The sequence below is a fragment of the Diadema setosum genome, chromosome 10 (assembly GCF_964275005.1).
Source record: "Diadema setosum chromosome 10, eeDiaSeto1, whole genome shotgun sequence".
Classification (NCBI taxonomy): domain Eukaryota; kingdom Metazoa; phylum Echinodermata; class Echinoidea; order Diadematoida; family Diadematidae; genus Diadema; species Diadema setosum.
Window position 1 is genome coordinate 5,146,017 of NC_092694.1, and position 21,938 is coordinate 5,167,954.

A 21,938-nucleotide genomic window follows, 5' to 3' on the forward strand; every position below is an offset into this window, starting at 1 on the left:
AGAGGCATCCTCATTCCCGAATATGCCAATGACTAACTAGAAACTTGCAATGTTTTTGGTAACAAGCAGTACAAAATACTGCCTGTGAAAAAAAAAAAAAAAAAATGTAACAGCTGACATCTTTGAAAAAATATCTCCAATTTAATCCATGTGTGGATGCATGCTTGAAATCAAGAGAAGAAAAATCACTGCTGATGTCATAGGGGGAAAAAAAAGCAAGCAAAACCAAGAAGGGAAACTATAGGGTTTCTACAAAACAAAAGCCATATTTAAGTAGTACAGGCAAGTGTTATTACAGTACCATCTTAAAACCTACAATACGGACCACAGTCTTTTGAATTTATCTGGACTGCCAGAGATCTATTTCAATTGAAAATGAAGTATCCCAGGTTCTTTATATCACCAACATAGATCCATATAGGGGTTGACCATAACAACACCAACACACCATCATCATCAATAACAACAATACAACAACATCTTTCACAGTTTTTCTGTGACACTACAACTGGATCCGTCCTTCTGGGTATCATAGTAGAGAAAACACGATGTAAACAAAGCTTCGCGTTTGGAGCCTCGCTGAGGCATAGGGCTTGATCTGGTCCTCCAACGCCGGACTGTGCTGCTTCTCAGGTCTGCCACTCACTACAGGGGGAAATGCAGAACTCTGCCCATGCCAAGAGGAGGGGTCGTGAGTTAGCACAAAGTCGGGGCTGACATAGTAGCACCTTGGTCGACTCAGAGAGGCGTGAACTGGCACACCGCGTTGAAGAGCAGCTCCAGACATTTGCAGATCTGTGTCGCCTGGGGCTGAAGTTAAGGAGAAAAACAGAGAAAAGAAACATTGCAGTGAAACAAAAGGACGCAAAATCCTAAAGACCGACATTAGTGACTTGTGGGGAGACATGCAAATCATATTGGCCCAAATTCACGAAGGTGGTACAAATGAAACCACGGTTTAAACCACAAACAAAAACCATGGAGCGCCAAGTTTCGCATGGAATATTACGTTACGAAATCACTCATTTCGTCAATAAAATGATTATTTTGTAACAAAATGACAACATTTTGTAACTAAATGAACATTTCGTTCACGAAATATTCCGTGCGACACTTGGCACGCCATGGTTTTTGTCCATGATTTAAACCATGGTTTCGTTTGTACCACCTTCGTGAATTCGGGCCATGGAGTACAGAACATAGAGAATATCCAAACAATCTAAAGTGAACACCCCATGTCCAAGCTGACTTCAAAACATAGAGAAAAATCAAACAAATATTTCAATGACAGTTTCACCATACTTGATTGAAGAATAATAGAATGACTAAACTTTGAAATGTAATGTAACACTGTTTTGCAAACAGTGCTATTAGTCATGATCAATTATGCAAATTTGACAATCCCTAGCTGCTGAAGAATTTGCTCAATATTGCTCCACTGACTTACTAGTGAAAGTCAGCACATATCATTAGCTCTGTTCAACAACTCCATCACCTCCAGTGCACATTATCAATAAAAATCCTTGTACAATTTTTTCCACTGACAGACTTCAACGATTTGTGTGCCATGGTGTATATCTCCTTTGTGCTCCATTATTCTGTTACCACAAAGCATGTGCACTTCTGGAAAACATTTTTGTTTAAAACCAGTTGGCAAACCATCGACTGAGCTGGGCATGCAGATACACTGTATGGCACACAAAGGCCCGAATTCACGAAGGTGGTACAAATGAAACCATGGTTTAAACCATGGACAAAAATCATGGAACGCCAAGTGTCGCATGGGGTATTTTGTTACGAATTCAGTTATTTCGTCGATGAAATGATTATTTTGTAACGAAATGGCAACATTTTGTAACTAAATAAACATTTCCTCCATGACATGATAATTTCGTTAACGAAACGGCTATTTTGTCGACGAAATGACCAATTTCGTAACGAAATATTCCGTGCGACACTTGGCGCTCCATGGTTTTTGTCCATGGTTTAAACCATGGTTTCATTTGTACCACCTTCGTGAATTCGGACCAAAGAGTTAATGTGAATTCAAATCATTATTCTAAAAGTTGAAATTCCTTAACCCGTTGAAGACAAGTCCCGAGTATACTCGGGCAGGCGTCTATGGAAATGTGTGTTATAGCAAAATCAGCCCATCCTCAGCAAGTTAAATATCTATGCTGCATCCTGAAGGTCTGGAAAAATCAACATTACATAACTAACAGATGCATGTCTGTGTAAAGCTTAGAGTATAATTTTTAAGACATGGTAAAAAGAAAGAACTGACTTGGGATTACTTTTGTATTGGGGATTTGTGAACGCACGACACTAAATCAGAGCTGCCAACTTTTGTAAAAGCCTTTCAGTACTATGATGGCTGAAAATCAGTAATTTGCACCTTTTTTGAGTGAAAATCAGTAATCCTTCACAGTGTTATAGAATTTATCACAGACAATGATTTCTAAAATCAGTAATTTGCTTGTAACCTTCAGTATTCTTGTCCAATTTCAGTAGAAATGACTGAAAATCAGTACTAGTTGGCAGCTCTGCTAAATCCACAAATTGGTCTGTATAGGCTATGGGTTAAAGGGAAAGTTCACCCTGCAAATTAATTTGTGTGAATATAAGCAGAAAAATAGGAAGAACAGGAAGGCAAAAGTTTGAGCCAATTCTAAACAAAAATTAAAGAAAGCTATGATTTTTTGGAAGTTGTGATTATCAGACACAAATTGGCAATTTCCTGATATCATATGTTAGCTCTCCCCCCTTCCCCATTGCTTTGTACTGTGGAATGAGAAATTCAAATTTTCCCATCAAGTTTAATTTCCGATCATCATGCCGCCATAATAGTGCTGAAAATATTTTTCTATACAACTCCTCCATGCTACAACATAATGGGGGAGTCCATTTCCATTTGACTGGTTGCACCTTCAAATTTTTAATCAGAATTTGGTCAAACATTTATTTCGTCATTTCTCTCTTTTTTTTTTCTGGTTCTATATTGGTATGATGATAATGATAAAAAAAAAAAAAAAATTTGGGTGGACTTTCCCTTTAAAGCCACTATCTATCATTTGCAGATAAAACAAAACAGCTCTAAAATGTGAGGTACGAATAACTATAGATTATACAATGTCATATATAAATTTTGATCAGTATTATCCATGATAAGTATTGTAAAATATAAAAAAGTAAACAATACATTGTAGTTTGTTAAAATCATTTCTAGAATAGACCCTCTACAGTTATGGTTTATTAAAAAAAAACTAGTGATATCTCCTCATATTTGCGATTCTATAGCTGAATTTTTATATGTTGGGATGTTTTGTGATACAACTGTACTACATGTACATACACGTACAGTACCTATGCATCAAATGTGATAATCAAAAAAAATAAATAAATAAATAAATCACTGCTCCCAATAGTAAACAGTGGCTTTAATTGTGGGTGGTCGCATATTGGATATGTGAGGGAAAAATGGAGCCATGATGATCAAATTTTTCCATGAAACACTGAAAATTAATGAAGTAAAGTAACATAAAAAAAAGAAGAAAGAAAATAGAGCAATGACTTTGAAAAGATGGAAATTTGTGGAAAGACATATGACAACTACAGAAGAGTAATGCACACATAACTTCCGATCATACTGCCAAGAAGACATAAAGATACTATCGCTTATCATGGAACTTGGTGAGAGGGTTGATAATTAAACAAACATTTTCAAAACTTGGCACAGGCTGTTGGGGGGAGGGGGAAAATTTGCCTGGCCTCCCTGACAGGAAACATAAAAGACGCAGGAAAGCGAGACGATGGGAAGGCTCGCAGAAAGACAGTGAAAGCCGGTGAAGCGAGGAGAGAAATTGGGAGAGTGGGTACGCTGGGCAGCTGAGTCAGCTCGACGTATCAACGAGTGATAGCGATCACCGCTGCAGGACATTTTAATGCATGGCGATGGGGCAGGGATGTTATGTTTCGAACCCCAGATTTCGACACTGGAGCTCTACTCTCCGCCTCCCGAGGGGGGAAAGTGCGGACTTGGGTGCTTAAGAATTGAACGGAAAAGAACCTTTTGAATTCAGACAGGAGTTTATCAGTCCTACACCTTAATCCCTCTTAAATCTATCTCTGTTCCACCATGCTGTTTGTCAAACATCTAGATTTAGTCCTCTATATTTTTGTCCTCTTAATTTAAAACAGTTGCATGCCCTCAGGTGCACAGTTTAGAACAAAACAACAAACCCTTGAATTAACCTCTGTGGCAGTATCATGCTCTTTCTTTCAGTTCTCAATGAAAACAATGCTCAAAGACACGGTCTTCAATCAGATCTTGAGGATTGGTAATTCAATTCCTGATTGCAAATGTGTGTTTAATAGGGTATATTCCTTCTCTTTACAGACAGGTGTTTTGTGTTTGTAGGACACCATTATTTCCTATTTTAAATACTACTACATTATTTCATAACGTTATAAATAAATAGCCTATAACAAACATGTTGTCACCTTTCTCACTTTAATAAAAAAACACTCAACTTACATACAACATACATCAGTGACAAGTACATTGTAAAGGAAATATGCACTTTTTGCAAAAAAAAAACAACAAAAAACCACCCATATATATTGTGAAATTCTCTTTATATTTTCCCTATATTGATCTACGCATGTGACATCATACACTGAAGTAGTCTTCTCATCTAGCAGTGACTGTGCAGAACATTCAAAAACTCATAATTTTTGAACGGATTGTCCGATTTTCCCCAAACTTTCACTGATGTATTCTACTATTACAACTGTATATTGTTGCATTTACTCAACCTACATGTATGTGAAGGTGAATTGTTCCTCTAAATTGCTCAATGATATCTCACCATGTATTGAGAGTATTCAGTGTCTACGCCCAGGACAGAAGTTGAATGTAAAAACTGACTCATGGGCATGTTTGCCTCTGCAGTGCATTAGGAGGAATACAGTACATCTGGAGGCTGAGACGGACGAATCACCAATAAAATTCCTGGGAACAATTCTGACCACAGAAGGATTCGATATCTCTGCGCCACTTCACGTGCGCAGGACTTCCCAAGAAGGATCCTCGCCATGATCGAGGCGTGAGCACGCCTAACCCTTGGCAACGTGGCCAAACACTTGGTGTCACAAACCAGATCTTCACGCACGGGATCCGAGGGTGGATATGCCTCTAATTCTGCTCCAGATGGGACTCCAACTTTTCAAACAAAGGAAGGCGATAATCCAGTTTAAATATGGAGCAGTTTGAACATGATACACACATACACTATATGAACTGTAAAAGGTGTGTACACTATACAAAACAGGTTCAATAGTGCTAAAATGTTCACTTCTGCTCTCTGTATTTTTTTCACTAATGCACTGGAGTGCAAAAAGGGTGCAAAAATGCATAACAGCACTGTGTCGTATCCTACAGCAGATAAATACCAATTGCTCTGTGGCAACTATATGTAGCCGTGACCTGTGCATGCAGCACGAACCTCAACAATTGAAGGGGTCGGTGCAATATAGTGCTAACCCACACAATGTTCATTTTGAGATAATCGCTGTTGAATGTTTGGAAAGTCCATACATTGTACATTGATAAAACATGAATGCATGCATTTTTTACCATCTTATTGGTTGAATTACCATATGAAAATGCATGTAACTCAATTTTGACAGAAGTGTGGGTTAGCACTATATTGCACCGACCCCTTCAATTGCTTTGTTTCACACAGTCGTAGACACGACCAAATCGAAGAGTGGCCCCATTGTACTGACATACAATGTTTAACCAGCTGATATCAGTTTCATAAGAGACAAACTTTATTAAACAAATAATGCACAGATTAGATAATAGACCCACTTTATAAAACAAATAATGCACAGGTTTATGTGATGTACAATGCAATAGGGGAAATCCGCACACTTTCAGGTGCATGTATTCCTGATCATTGCACGACTGTACATGCTCTTGAGTGTGCTGCATCTCCAGTATAAACACAATCTCACATGAGCATTATTTGTACACTAACCTCATCAAATTCAAATGACACTACAGTTAAACTCGCCTAAGTCGACATCGCATATGTCGAATAATCGCGTAAGTCGATGATTTTAAAAAGTCCCGATTTTTCCCCATTGACTTACGTGTATTAATTCACTCACAAGTCGAATTTTGTAAGTCGAATACTCGCCTATGTCGATGAAATTCCAAGAACGCTTTCACGGAAAAACCATTGAATTCACTGTGCCTAAGTCGAATAAGATTTTATTGTGTAATAAATCACTGTCATTATTCATTATTTATTACTCATTATTATTTTGTTTGTCAGATGAGTTTAAGGTGACAACAAAAAAAATGATCTAAAGTATCAAAATTCAAAGCGATCGCATGAACTCGTTGAACTCTCTTCTTGTTTGGAGGTCCGCTGGTACAGCCCTGTCAGCTGCCGCGCTATATACGTACAGCGACTGGGCTGTGTATTGCTCCACTCGCAGTAAGGCGTTCGTACAGTACATATGCGTTCATTTACATGTACAGTATTGAGCTTGCAGTGTAGTTTGGGCATTTGCATTTGCAGTGCCGTGCAGTGGAGTGGTATGGACGAAGCTGCTGAGTTTTCAAAGCGGAAAGTAGGGGGAAAGTTACGGGCACGGGTAAATCAGAATTGCACCTCTACACGCATTTCAAGCCACGGTATGGTAAACTGGAATCAGTCACTGCTCAAATATCGTTCATATTCACTTCCCCAAGGTTTAACAAGGGTGTAAAGTAATCGGACCTGTGCCAATACTAATGCACTGTCCATGCAAAGTTAGCCGCGGCCCTGCCGGGCGACCCGTGCTGCGGCACACCGCTCCAGCTCTCGGCTCCAGAGTAGACAACATACATGTACATTATACATATGTACGTGTGGTGTAACTGTAAGTCGATTTTTTTCGACTTACGCACAAGTCGAAAATCGCCTATAAAAGTCGATGTGTTTTGCTCAGTCCCGAGAAGATCGACTTATGCGAGTTTAACTGTAGTATAAAAGGGACCAGTAACAAGGCCACGTGGAACCACCTTACCATACGTACAAATGGAATCATCACACAACCCTTACCTGGTGAGTACATTCAAACAGCAGACAGTCGTAGACCTCTTCCCCCTCTTGACCAAGCTTGACCGCCATCAACTGCCGGCCCAAGCTGTCCTCGTAATGGACGGCGCGTATGATTTCTACCAGACCATGTCTCCAACGTACTACCTGTATTCGTGTTCGTTATTATTATGATTTTTTTTTTTTTTTTTTTGGGGGGGGGGGTGTGGAAATGTGGCATTGGGGAAGGGTAGCAAAAAAGAAATAAAGAGGAGACGTGATGCTAATATCAAACTCTGAATGTATTACAAGAATCTCCCCTGAAGGGTGATGAAAATAGTAGAATTGAAAGTTTATGTTTGCATCATTCCAAATAATATTCCATTTATTATCATAGTTGTATACCATGTCACAGTACTCCACAAAATTCAAGACCTTTTCACTATCTTGTGAATAACGCAGGATTGAAAATTTCCACTCCTTCGACAGGCAACGGCACACATACATGTATGTAATGCACACACACTAGATGATTGCATTTATCAAACAAATGAGGACAACTTTATGATTACAAGCCTTTCCTCGAACTGTACACTCATTTTCTCACTCGGATGAAAATGAAGTAGCTGTAAAAGTGCAGAAAACTTTCATCAGTTGGGGAGATCGTACAATAGGAGATTTAGGCTTCTACCAACCTTTAGTGACTTGCTGGCTAGCTTTTATCCACTCCTGTGGACTTCTTCTTCTTCAGGCCAAGTGACTGTACCATTTCTCTGACACTGCCTGCTTGTTTCTTGATGATTGGACCATTTTTAATGGAGACTGTTGCAAAGATTTTTATGCCGTAGTGCATAACAATAAACGATCTGAATCTGAATCTGAATCATTGGTGCAATCACTTGGCCTGAAGAAGTCCACTCGAATGGACGAAAGCTAGCCAGCAAGTCACTAAAGGTTGGCAGAAGCCTATGGATCGTGTGAGCTGCAAAAGTCTTCTGAAATACAGCTGCTTTGGAGAACAAAATCAGGACTAGATAATACCGATGATTCATTGCATACAAAGTGTAACTCTGCCCTAGCACCATCAGGTGTTTGTAGAATTTTGTCATAAAGGGAAGAACATCAACCGGAATGTACAATATCGAGATAGCTCCATCTTGTCTAGATATTTTGTATCAAAATAATCCCAAAACAGAAACATTTTTATTTAAGTGCACTTCAAATAAAAAGCAATATTGAAATGCGGTATCTACATATACAATGTATGGGAAGGCTTGAATTTTAATAGACAGGATAAAAAAAGGGTGACGCTACATTTGCTCCTGCGACAAATGCTCTGGTTTTACTTTCTCTCAAAAACCTGGGGCTTAGGATTAGGATTGTGATAGGGTTTTAGATTTAGTTTGATGTGAGGTTTAAGATTAGGGTTAGGTTTATGATTGTGGGTAGAATTTATGTTTGGCTTTAATAGCATGTAAATATTTCATGGGAGCAATTGTTGCAAGAGTAACTTCCATGGAACCAAAAAAGGGGGGTATGCGGTATCTTGTCCAACCTACCTGCGGTGGTCTCATGCCCGACGGAACCTGATACCGGTCCTGCGGAAGTTTCTCCACTATCTTCATGCCGTACTTGGAGAGGTTGAGCGTGACAAAGTCCTGGTCATTCTCTGCAAACTTGAACTGACCATCCATCTGTTGAGGGTGCAGATTATTACGAACTTTGAATATTTAAAGTGACATTCACCTCAAAGAAAGGGAGATTTGTATATGACATGCATGGGAATTATAGCAAAGCTTGTCATCTACCGAGTAAAATCTATTATCCACACTGACTCTTTATTTTAAGAGTGATACTCAAGCAGATTAAAATTAATGTAGATTGTTTTTACCTTTCTTGTGTTTCCCTTCATACAGGTATGTCCTTTATGAATTTTGCTGCATTAATCCTTAAGGCTACTCGATATTTGCATTATTTTCAACCTCCTTCACTTTTCTCCACATCAAATAATGACTATAACAAATTGTGTGATAATGTGCAAGACTTTTATTAATTTTCAAATACAATAATCACCAAGCACTTTTCATTCTTGTATTTCCTATTCTTTGCATATAGTGCATTGCAAAGATTTATACAGTCACTGTAGTTGCATACTGAGTAGCAATTTTTTTTAATACACTTTACTGTCATGATTTAGATAGATACACCAAATGTTGACCCCCTAGAAAACCCAGGTTTATTACTTCAATTTTTCTAAAATAACCAATCAAATGAATGAAAATGAAGAGATTACAGGTAATGTTTGGAATTGGGAGCAGTGATTTCAAAAAATGTTCACATTATTACATATGATGCATATAGATACGGGTCGGTCACTTGTATCACAAAATATCTACTGTATTAAAATTTTGCAATAAAGCCTAAAATATAAGAAGATAAACCATAACAGTAGACTACATTGTATATCCTAGAAACCATCTTATTAAAACTATTGTTCGCATTTTGTATTATATTTTTAATACTGATTATAGGGTATTTTTACATTGGTTGCTTCTATCAATAACTCACATTTTAGAACAATTTTGAAGCACTGGGTTTTTGTTTCAGCTTCAAATGGTAAATAATGTCTTTAAGAAGACTTCTAAAGGGTCTGACCCTTCCAGTGAATCAAACCAAGAACCTGCTCCATATAATGCAGACATGACATCCACGGATCATCCAGTGAACCACTTTAAGGACAAGTTCACCTTTATTAACATAAGGATTGAGAGAATGTAGCAATATTAGTAGAACACATCATTGAAAGTTTGAGGAAAATCGGCCAATCCGTTCAAAAGTCATGAATTTTTGAAGTTTTTGAGCAGTCACCGCTGGATGAGAAGACTACTGCAGTGTATGATGTCACAGGTGTACAACAATATAAGGAAAATATAAAGAGAATTTCGCAAAATGTCATCTTTTCAAAAAAGTACACATTCCCTTGACTTGTTACTGACATATGTTATGGGTAATATTATTCCCATTGCATTTAGAAAGAGGCAAGTCAAGTGCTCTTTTATTATGCGAAAAAAGTGAAAATATGTTGAATTTTCTTTACATTTTCTTTATACTGTTGTACTCATATGACATCACGAGCCTTAGTAGTCTCCTCATCCAGCGGTTCCAACACACAAATTTAAAAAATTCATAACTTTTGCATCAATTGTCCAATTTTCCTCAAACTTTCACTGATGTGTTCTACTAATATTGCTGCATTCTCTCAATCCTCATGTTAATGAAGGTGAACTTGTCCTTGGATGCTACCCTGTATGTCACTATAATTACTGGCAACCCTTTCACTCCTAAAAAAAAAGGAGGGGGCCTCAAAGGGGAGCCTCTACTGCTACTTCCTGCTCTGTATTATGACAGCTCCCCAATTAATAGCTCTCCTATCAAATTACATGACCAATGTGTGGTGTGAGCACGTCTGAAGACAACTCCATATGCTCCTGTGTTGACTTGCACAATGTACAATTGTCTGTCCTTGTCCCGTAAAGTCCCATGTCTCTGTCCCAAGAGGCCAAAGTCTCGTGATGTCCTACAATGTATCTGATGTTTATGTCTCTATTCTACCACTATGAATTGTGATAGAACAGCACTGCCCCATAACATCATACTCGGTTAAATCAATAACAAACGATGGACTGTATACCGTATGTATATTTATGACATCATTGTATCCTACACGTATAAATCACTGCTAGTGTGTCAAGGTAGAGTAAAAATTCTCTTTGATTGGAGTGTTCTGTTCTCCTGTTCATTTCAACTGCAGAATTTTTGAAGAGCCTCTTCATTGCTATATTTTTTCAGGAGTTGGTGACACATTATTCATTCTGGAGTTGGTGACACATTTTATGAGATCAATGCTAACAATAATCGCTTGTCCCTCAAATTGGAGAATTTTCATAATTTTTTTTTTCCTCTGATTTTGAGCAGAATTTATTCATTTAACCAGTTCTAGGCAATCTGTTTTGATATTCAAATACACAGAGTAAAATCCAGAGATGCTATTCAATCATGACAAGATAATGACTTATGCAGCAAAATTCCCTCTTGATTTTTATGCGGAAACACTTGAAGAGGGATTCTTCTTCTTATTTTGCCAACAATGGCATAACAGGAGATCAGTGCCAAATCACTTTAAAAGAGTGTGAGGAGTTTGTGAGGCCATGTGACAAATACACTGACAAAAACTACATGGTGCAAGTACAGTGGTACAGAGTAATCCCTCACACAATATTTGGCTTGTAGACACAGATCTTACTGGTTCAGGGTTGAACGTCTCTTTTCAATGCAGATATGGCTCCACTTTTAAAACATCACAGCTAAAAGGTGAAAGCCCTCCATAAATATTTCACTATATGCCTTAGGCCCAATTCACACCGCAATTGAAACTGGGCCACTGCTCGGATTCACATTCTACTGTTTATGCCAACCTTGGGCCATGGCAAAGCTTTGGTGTAAACAGGGCCTTTAGGCTACCCTGAATGTATGGAATTTGGTAGTAAACATTAGATTCGGTCCAGCTTTCCCTGGTCTATGGCCTGGAATTTGTTTGAAAAGGATCGATAGAACAAAGTAACAGGCTACAACAATTCTTCACTACATGTACACTCGGGACTATTTAGAGCAGGCACTGGAACTGGAAATGGTAGAAAGTTTTGGTCCAAACCTGTGCCTGGTCTAGGGCCTGGATCAGGTCTAGGTGGTCTTCTTGTGAGTGCTGAAGACCCTGGGCTGTGGCAATCATCCCAACATACCTCACCAGGAAATCTACAGAGAGAGTCAGCGGGTCCCGAACAACTGCAAGAATAAAAGCGGAAAAAATCCATGAAAATAAAGTTGGTGATATTTCATCATTAAAAAAAAAAAAATGAATCTAAATCGAACATGGAATTACAAAGTGTCTCTGTAGTTTACAAAACAACTAAAAAAAAAAAAAAAAAAAAAAAAAAGTACCTTGTACAATGTGCTAAAGATTGTGAATCAGACTGCTCTTTTCTTTTTAATTTTTATATCACAAATAATCCCTGAAACATAGTGGAAAAGGAAGAGCACAAGCAGTTTTATAATTCCTTCTTATAACAAGGCTAGCACAGGTATTGTACTAACACCTTACAAAGAGTAGGTAATCATGATAACTTGTCATATTCCCTATAAGATGCTGAATCCCTTTATATAGAAGGCACATGAACTGTTAAGTTTGAAAAAAAAAGAGAAACAATACCTTGTAGAGTACATGTGCATATTGAAAGCATATTATCTGTATGAGTCACATTCACAAAAACAGTCATGCATTAAAATCCTCATCATTGCAAATATCCATTGCTCATAAACACATGTACATATGCTTGGGTGGTCAGGAAATGTGGAGTGGAATCGTAGCACTGAAAAAAAAAAAAAAAGAAATCATGTGGGCGAATATATTTTTTTCTTTGCCCCGTTTCAGCTATTCATACACTCAGCACAAGCTTCTATGACATTTGGAGTTCGTGTCTCACTGTGAGTTAATCCACAAGTCTTTGGTGACTGATACTATCAAACCATAACCAACTTCAGAGGCTTGTATCAATTTCAAATCCCCACCCGCCCCATCGATCCATTTGCCTCAACATCAATCAGTTCCGAAGTCACTCACATTTCTTCCCTGAAAAAAAAAAGAAGAAGAAAAATGATGATTATACTGATTGAATTACTGATGAGCGAAGCGTTCCTTATCGTTAGCTCTCCGTGGCGACAAGTGCAAATCGAGATATATCTGTGCTCATGACGTAGGCACACATGTTCCAGCCGAGACGCCATTCGACTCTCTCTGGCTCAGATTCTTCTGGATCTTGGTAAAACTGGAGGTAGCTCCCTGCCCCCCTCACTCCCTCTCCAACAGGGGATGAGGTACAAATGAGATTAGGAGTTGAACAGGAAGGGGGTGGGTCTGGGCTGAACGCAATTATCCAGTCCTATTAGAAGGTTAATAAAGTGATGGATGAAACATCCCGGTATATATATGGAACGGTGCCTTTTTCTTTCTCTCTTTTTTTTTTTTTTCTTTTTTGCCCTCGGTGCATAAGTGTCTGTGTGTATGCGTGTCTGTGCTTTGCATGAGTGTGTCTAAAGAGTGTGTACGTGTGAGTGTGTCCACATGTTGTGCATGTTTCGGTGTGATAGGTGAAGATGAGCTGGACATACACATCTAGTCAAAATGAGATGCATCTACTGTTCATTGCATACATGTAGAGCACCAAGCTGGGGGGGGGGGGGGGGGAGCCACCCTGTGAGACTCGAACCCATGCCCTACAGCTTCCTGCACAAGAGCATAACCACTGTGCCTAATGAACTAACATACAATTTAAATAGTCATGCTACCAGTAAAAAAGGAACAGTATAGACAATGGGCCTGAATTTCAGGTTGGTACCTTGAAAGACTCTTGACTGACATTTGGTGGTACATACATTGTATTTGAAGACAAGGAAATTCATATATATATTTGAATGGGGATTAATACAATTCAATGTACCTCCATTGTTTCCTACCCGTGGAAGTAAACACAGACATGAGGACTCGGTGAAAGCAATCAGGCACTGAACATACACATACTGTGTATAATATAGTTTACCAAAGATCTTTAAATCTGTGTTGTCCCTATTTGGGAGCATGACAATACATGTACATAACCTTGCAAAAGTTTTCTGCGAGAAAGTCGGTTGTGTTTGTGCGTGTACTCATCAAGTTGGTTTATAGTTGCTACTATTGATTGAAAAAAAAAAAGTATTCAAAGAAAGATAAAAGTGCAAGGCACTGAACTATATGAATAAGGCAGAAACACTGAACAAATTTGCTTTGTTCTTCATAGTGCCAAACAACCACATTCATATTTGACCAAAAAGTTCAAACAAATGTGAGATGAATTACAATACAGTTGTATTGAATTCATGAGATAATGGTGAGGATAAGTTTGTATAAAATCAGAACAACTAGGAATGTCCAAGAATGCGAACATCCAGCTGCAGTCCTACAAGTATGATGTAACAGGACTGGTGTTTTTGGACAGCTGGGAAATACACGTGGTCCATTATAATTCAAACAATTCTTGGGACGAGGATGGAGACAAAAAATGGCAACTACGAAGACTCCAAACAGAAACAGACAGCCCGGACAAAAAAAAAAAGGACTACAAATGACCGCTTAACCGCAGGAGATATAAATTGTCCCCAGCAGAATCTCGGCTCGCCATGAAATCCCAACGGTCGACTCCGACAGCAGCTGCACATCTCCCTCGTATGGGACAAGATTTTGAAAGTGTACTTTAGAAAAGTTTTGGTTTCCTGAGATTTTTGTTCTTCTTGTCGTTTCTCCTGGCTGCGTTTCGACGCCTCGGCTCTGCCGAGAGAGAAGCAGAGAGCGGCGGTGGCTTGTTGGAGGAAATTGGGGTAGGCATTCGCCCCTCCTCCGATCCCTTTCTCTTATTAAGCTCTCGACGCGAGGGAGAGATCAGTGTCTCCTCGGCTGATTGCCGATTGTGCTGCTGCAACTCCTACGACTGAAGAGTGCAGTTGACAGTCCATGGGTTCCTTTGAACAGGGCCCACACGGCTGGATCTGCGGGGATGTCTTCTGCCAGACATACGTAGACATTTCTAGATTAGCTCGTTTTAAGAGCAGTTTTGCAGGTGGCATAAAAAAAAATAAAAATTATAGGTATATTCAAATCCTACTGATATCACAATGGTGAGTTGCAGGGTGTTTATTTTAAAAGGTACTGTTTACAATTGGAGGCAGTGATTTAAATGTTCAAGTTATCACATTTGATGCAGAATGTGTAAATCAGTTGTATCACAAAACAACCTCTGAAAAAATTTCGTGATAGAGCCTAAAATACAAGAGTTCTCACTATTTTCTCTCAATGAAGTATTTTACAAATACAGATTTTTTTTTTCTAAAAACAATTTTATCATAGTATTATTCACATTTTGTATGTTCAACAATACTCAAACATTGATTAAAACGAATTAACATTTTTACATCCGTTGTTTTTATCATTAACCCATATTTCAGAGCCTTTTGAAGCACTAATGCTGGGTTTTTGTTTTACCAGTTCAGGACGAGTCCCGAGTATACTCAGGCAAGTGTCTATGGGAAATGTGTGTTGTTGAAAAGTCAACCCGTACTCAATGGATTAAAGCTCTGGGAACTGAATTTTCTGGGCACCTATGCTGAAGAGATAGTTCTCTACAACTCTGTCCTCAGAACTGCTATGAGACTAAACTCTGATTTCTTAATATTTTAAAACAAACACTACAAAAGGAAGGAGGTGAAGAAGAAGACAACTATACAAGAACCAATAATGAAAACCGATATTTTGGATTCATACACATACAAACATAGTGTATATGCACACACACACACACACACACACACGCACACATCCATCACATTTCAATGAATACATCGTAGACCAAAGGCTGGCATCATGCAAGATGTGTACAGTATGTCCCCCAGAAAATTACAATCAAATTTTTGCATTGATAACACCCAATATGAAACTGTCTCAATGCTACTTCATAGTCTTAAAACATAACATCTTATCTCTATTTTGTAGAAAACCCCATTCAACTTGGTTAAGCGGTCACAGAGAAATGTGAAAAGTTGTAAAGCATGTCATGAGTCTGATTCTTCCAAGTTTAGCACTTCTACATGTATGCTTTTGTGTGTGAGTACAATAGATAGAACTTGGAGGGAAGAGATTCCTGACATCCTCTGCAAAATTCCTCATTTCTCTTTGGCCACTGAAGCAAATCAAATAGGGTTTTCTGTAAGATGTGGGCAATGAGTTATAGTTTCATACCTTTAATTTGTATTTCGATTGATTCACTATTTTTAAAGATATCACTGCAGAGTATCTCATTGTAATTTTTTTTTTTTTTTTTTTTTTTTTTTGGGGGGGGGGGAGGGACATACGGTACATTCAGCCGGTACCCTCTATGCCAAAGAGCTGGGCTTAAATACGTTTATTGCCTACATGTAGACTAGTAAAATTTGTGTAATCATTATGATATGCCTGAATTCCACTCATTTTTGCAGGGCATGCAATACTAATTATCACATCATATTTGCTAGATAAGAAGACATTAACAATACCATAAAAAATTGACAGGCTTATTAATTTCTTCAGTGTCGGCATTCATGCAATAATTTTTCATGTATTTAATACTTACGTACAATAGCTTTACGACATGAATTCAATTCAAATGAATTAAGCCCAATTTTTGTACGACATTATGACTTTTTGTAATCATTTTATTTGAAAGAATTTTTGTGATATTCCAAATAGAATTTTGATTTAATCTCATTCTATAAATTCAGTTCCATAAAAATCAAATTCAATACTATCTGATCCTATCCAATCAAACGTGATTGAATCCAATTGAACTCAATCCAATCCAATCTGTAGAATCAAATCTAATCCAATCCAATTCAACTGTATCAAAATGAGTTTGATAATAACCAGTGCTGTTGTCACCACCTAGCTGACCTTCTAGGATCATGCTTAAATCTTTAGTTCCGCTTGTTGAGATAACACACACACCCCTCTCCCGTCTAAATGGGGCATCTCAGGCTACTCACAGGGGGGCTTTCGCTCCGCTACCATGCCTCCTGTTTCTTTGTGGCCCGTCCTCAGCCCAGAGTGCTGGTTCGGCCGCAGGGGCGCGGCAGCCGGGGGATACCCGTAACCAGGATCTACCTGCAGGGGGCAAAAGGGTCAAGGACACGAGAAAGGGAGTCATTACGATGGTAGAATACAAGTAGAATAAGTGATGTATACGTAACTGTACATTGATTAGCACTGATAGGCTACTTCCTGATTATGCTAGGCATAACCAATGTTCCCAGTTTGAGGAATCTGAGCTGCTACATAGGTTAAATACTACCATAGTCAAAGATATTGTGTAGATACGAAGCGATGAAATGATAAACTAAACAAGCTTCAAAAGAAAAAAAAAAAATGCTTCAAATAATGATAAAATTTGCCAGTATATGTATCATTCACTGTGTTTCAGCTTCTTGTGATTATTTCAAAATTATCGTGATTATTTGAGAAATAGCGCCCTCATTCAAATATCAACACAGTAGGTATCTGAACACTACAGCAAATTACGATTTTCCCCGCATAATTAGCAAATTCCATTCTTGTAATAGAGGACAGGTTCGCCTTTATACACATGTGGATTAAGTGAATGCAGCAATATTATTAGAACACATCAGTGAAAGTTTGGGGAAAATCCGACAATCCGTTTAAACATATGAACTTTTAAATCATCTGTGCAGTCACTGCTGGATGAAAAGACTACTACAGTGTGTAATGACACATGCGTACAACGACATAAAGGAAAATATAAAGAGAATTTCACAAAATTACATTTTTTTTGGAAAAAAGTATGCATTTCCTTAACCTGTCACTGATATGTTAAGGGAAATATTATTCCCCCTGCCTTCTGAAAGAGGCAAGTCAAGCATTATTTTATTACCCGGTATGCGAGAAAAGTGAAAATATGCTGAATTTTCTTTATGTTTTCTTTATATCGTTGTACACATGTGACATCACAAGCCGTAGTAGTCTTCTCATCGAGCAGTGACTGAGGAAAAACTTCAAAAATTCATAACTTTTGAACAGTTTGTCCGATTTTCCTCAAACCCTTACTGAAGTGTTCTACTAATATTGCTGCACTCACTCAATCCACATGACTATGAAGGTGGACTTGTCCTTTAAGTTAGGATATTTGAGATTACATGTAAGCTGCCATTTAAAGAACAAAGACAGGCAATAATGCTACTGTAAAAGTGGAAATTTTCGCGGTGTTGAAATTTTCGCGCATTTCGCGCAACCAGAAACTAGCGCAAAAATAAAAGCCCGCGAATATTTTTGCTTGCCATATGTTCTTGTGCGTGATGTCTAGATTCCGCGGAAACACACGAAACTCTTCTGACCCAGCCAAGCGCGAAAAATTAGTCACGTGAAAATATCCACTTTTACAGTTTTATCTCCATGCAAAAAGTTGGCATCCAGACAGCTGGAATGTCGAGCATTTCACATACCATCAGCATAATTTGATAATTTTAGTTTGAAATAAATGAACACAAAATGGAAAATAATTCTTACCCAATATACAAATAAAAAAAAATTGGCACAGCTTCAGTCTTTAGATCTTCCCCTCCCCCCCCAAAAAAAAAAATAATATTCTGCTACTTTTTTGTCACAGTGTTTAACCACATCATGTAAACCTGATGCCCTTTTAAGGTGAAGGCTCAATCAAAATCTATGATTTCCTTTTTCTAATTAACAAGAAACATTATTTTTACAAGGAATCTGCATCAAACAAACACGTCATCATAATTCATTTTTTCTCTCTCTCTCTTTAATCACATCTTGTCTCCTTTAATCAAATCTGTGAACTACAGCAAGCGCAAGATAAAAAAGAATTTTTTCGTCCCTACACAAAACAGAACAAAACTAAAAAAAAAAAAAAAAAAAACACATGACAAATCATTTGACATGGAAGAGGTCTTGTGAGACTCCAAAATTAGCCATTGTTGATTCCACGAATCGAAGCCGATCGACTCGCACCTGGCTCTGTCAATGACTTCCTTAGCACCAACGAGATCAGAATGAGATTCAACATTTTTCAGATTACACAGCTCGCTCCATCATGATGCTAATGCAGTCACAAATTTAGCTATCCCCATAATCCCACCTACGTGCAGGTCAATCAAGGGTTGCTCGGCACTTTGTGAGGCCCTGAGATAACAAGGTAATGTCTTCATCTCCTTTATGATTGATTAACAAAATTTGAAAGACTGCTTGCACATTAAAATGTGTTACAAATAATCTCAATTCCATACGATGTTTTTCATGCTCTGTCAATATTACATCAGGAGCAGAATGAGATGAAAAGAATATCACTACTTTGGTTTTACATCAAATTTTGCATTTTTTCTCAAAGGTCTGAGATTTTTGGAAAAATGGCTTTGGGTCTCATAAGACATACTGAGATTCTATGTCAAGTGAGTTGTCCTCTGTGTTGTAGTGATAACCAGTATTAGTTGCAAACATGTGGCAGTGGTGATAATGCCCTTGCCCTTTCACTTCATTGAAGTGTACACCAATCTTTATGAAATGTCCCCTTTTTGGCATTAAATGAAGAAATCTAGACATATCCATACTGTAACATCAAATTAGTACTGTGATCATGTATTAAACCCAGCACTGATAACTTTGTACACATGTAGGCAGTGAGTGAGCTTGTACACAGAAGCTGCTACAGGTTGTATTGCATGACTTAATGTCCCAAACCATGATTTGAATTTAATACATTGTACATACCGGTACTATATTTGTATTTGCGAGTTGTTCTGTGATGATATCACCTACTTTTGTAATTCAGTGCAGTTTGTGAAGAATTTCGGTTATACTACTGAATTTCATGACTTTTATGTATTCAATAGAAAATTGATGAAACTTGGATCATTCTATTCAGGTGATGCACTCTCATTCACTGGATCTGCATATTCCATGGGACTGTACTTTATGGAAAGTATAAAAGTAAAGTGTTGTTAACCTTTGAATAAAGGAGTTTTTGTACTCAAAACAAGGTGGAAAAGAGCTAAAACACAGTTTTGAATAATACATGACAATGTATTGTCATTTGATCCTGTGCACCTTCATCTTAGTGTCATTACTGTAAAATATGTCACTGGATAGCCGACAATGGCTCTCACACAATCAGGTTTCAATAACAAAACAACAACAACAACAACAACAACAACAACAACAACAAAAGTACAAAATCCATCTACCGCATCTATATGAACTAACATTGTGTTCATCCCCCCATCCCCTCTATCTCTCATCCTTTTCTCTATGTTTAGAACTCTCTCTCTGTAGCGGAACTACAGTGGACTCCCGTTGTAACGAAGTGCTTGGGACTGGTAGTTTTCTTTCGTTATATCGAGTTTTGTTAAATAAGCAAACAAATAAACAATAAAAATGCGTATAATACGGGTATATGTGGATAATGTTGTGGCCTGTATATTTACTTCATTGTGGCGGAAATTTCGTTATAACCCTGTTCACTATAATGGGAGTGCACTGCATCCCTCTCTTTTGTTGCGTATTTCTCATATGGTGTACAACAAGGAAGATACGGGAATTATAATTCCACTGCAATTGTTACAAACTTGCAGTACAATGTGAAGCCTTATTTCAATAATGAATGATATGATTTCTACGTTTAATAATCCTGAGTGTATCAACTGTGGGAAAATGCTATTGATCACCAAACTAGAGCACACATGTTGTACACCCTTTAAATACTGTACGTTCACCTTTGCAGGTTAAGTTAAACAGTTTCTTATAATAATATGCATGAAAGAAAAAAAATAATCATAACAAACTGCCTGGTTTCCGAGGTCATACATTTACAGCATTCGACAAAAAAATTGATTCAATAGTAAAGCTAACTTTAGTACCTCTGGAAAGATTCTAGTTTCTGTTCTGTTTAGGTTGCCTTTTTTCTACAATGTGTCATTATTTCACAGGATAGAGAAATCATGTGGATCTGCTGTTCTTAAATAGAAAAAAAAAGGAGAAAAAAATCTTCCTAATTCAGTATCCCGAAGTTCTCTCTGATGAATTAACCACAAAAGGCAAGAAAAAACGGAGCACACACAACTCCAGAGAGCTGGAATTATGATAAAAATAATTCCCACCCCTCCACTGGTATGTCCCTTTTGATTGGTGTTCCGTTTCCCCCCTCTTCCAGCGCGGAAACGCCAAGGTGGTGAAAATCCACCCCTGGAGGGGCGCAAGCTTCCAGTTTTGAATTGAATCATAACAGGATGGGTACAAATTGCTTACGGGGTCAGCGAGGGTCGTGGTGGAGATGGGAGCGAGAGTTACATACAGTACGGCTGTCGACCTGTAAGGTTCATTCTCCCTCAGACTGGGAAAGTTGGAAAGTTCTCTTCATCAGTGCTGGCAGAAAGATGAACACTTGACTTAACCCGTTGAGGACGAGTCCCGAGTATACTCGGACAGGTGTCTATGGGAAATGCGTGTTGTAGCAAAATCAAACCGTCCTAAACGGGTTAAACTATAAAAGCACTCTGAGAGCGCAGACCTCCGCCAAGCATGCAGCTCATTTCCACCACTGATCTTGTTCTTCCATAGAGATATCAATGATTTCCATGTATATGGGCAATTCCACGGTAACTAGGACACAGGTGCCAAAAATTCAAAATGATATTTGTTTTAAACACCATACATTTTCAGACAGTACTTGAGTTGAAGTTTTAAGAATCATTATGTTTTTCAATAAAAACGACCATTTTGATTTTCAAAATGGCTGCCAAAATATGCCTATAACTCAATGGTGAAAAGAGTGTATTGTCGCATAACTTACTCTCTGTATATCCACTTTATTAGTACTCTAAACAACAATCTTTCATATGTATGCAGTTACCAGAGAAGTCTTTTACCACACGATAGAAAAAAAAGCTGGTAGCTTTAAAGAATTTGATAAAAACTGTTAATTACTTTGATAATGATGGATGTAACGTCAGTTAATACCAAAAACAAGGAATCTTTAAGTTTATTCATCAAAGAAAGTGAGCTGTATGATGTAACTTGGGATTTCTAATGTATGCCCATATGCCTTTATTTTAATACCAGAAATAAGGATACTCGGCATACTGGAGAGTCAAAATGAACACTACAAAATGTGTAACGTCAGTTACCGAAACGTCATACACGAGTAT

General features: G+C 38.0%; 1 protein-coding gene across 1 annotated transcript in view; it reads right to left on the reverse strand.

The window, feature by feature from the left end:
- Nucleotides 1–141: 141 nt before the first annotated feature.
- The window catches only part of LOC140234255 (integrin beta-1-binding protein 1-like), a 41,098-nt gene continuing 19,301 nt past the window's right edge, over nt 142–21,938 (reverse strand). The window contains exons 2-6 of the mRNA XM_072314315.1: nt 16,752–16,869; nt 11,803–11,933; nt 8,647–8,785; nt 7,116–7,255; nt 142–810 (exon numbers count right to left, since the gene is read on the reverse strand). Of these exons, the coding sequence (XP_072170416.1) occupies nt 739–810; nt 7,116–7,255; nt 8,647–8,785; nt 11,803–11,933; nt 16,752–16,869 (600 nt within the window). The 3' untranslated portion in view covers nt 142–738. The remainder of the gene's footprint in view (nt 811–7,115; nt 7,256–8,646; nt 8,786–11,802; nt 11,934–16,751; nt 16,870–21,938) is intronic.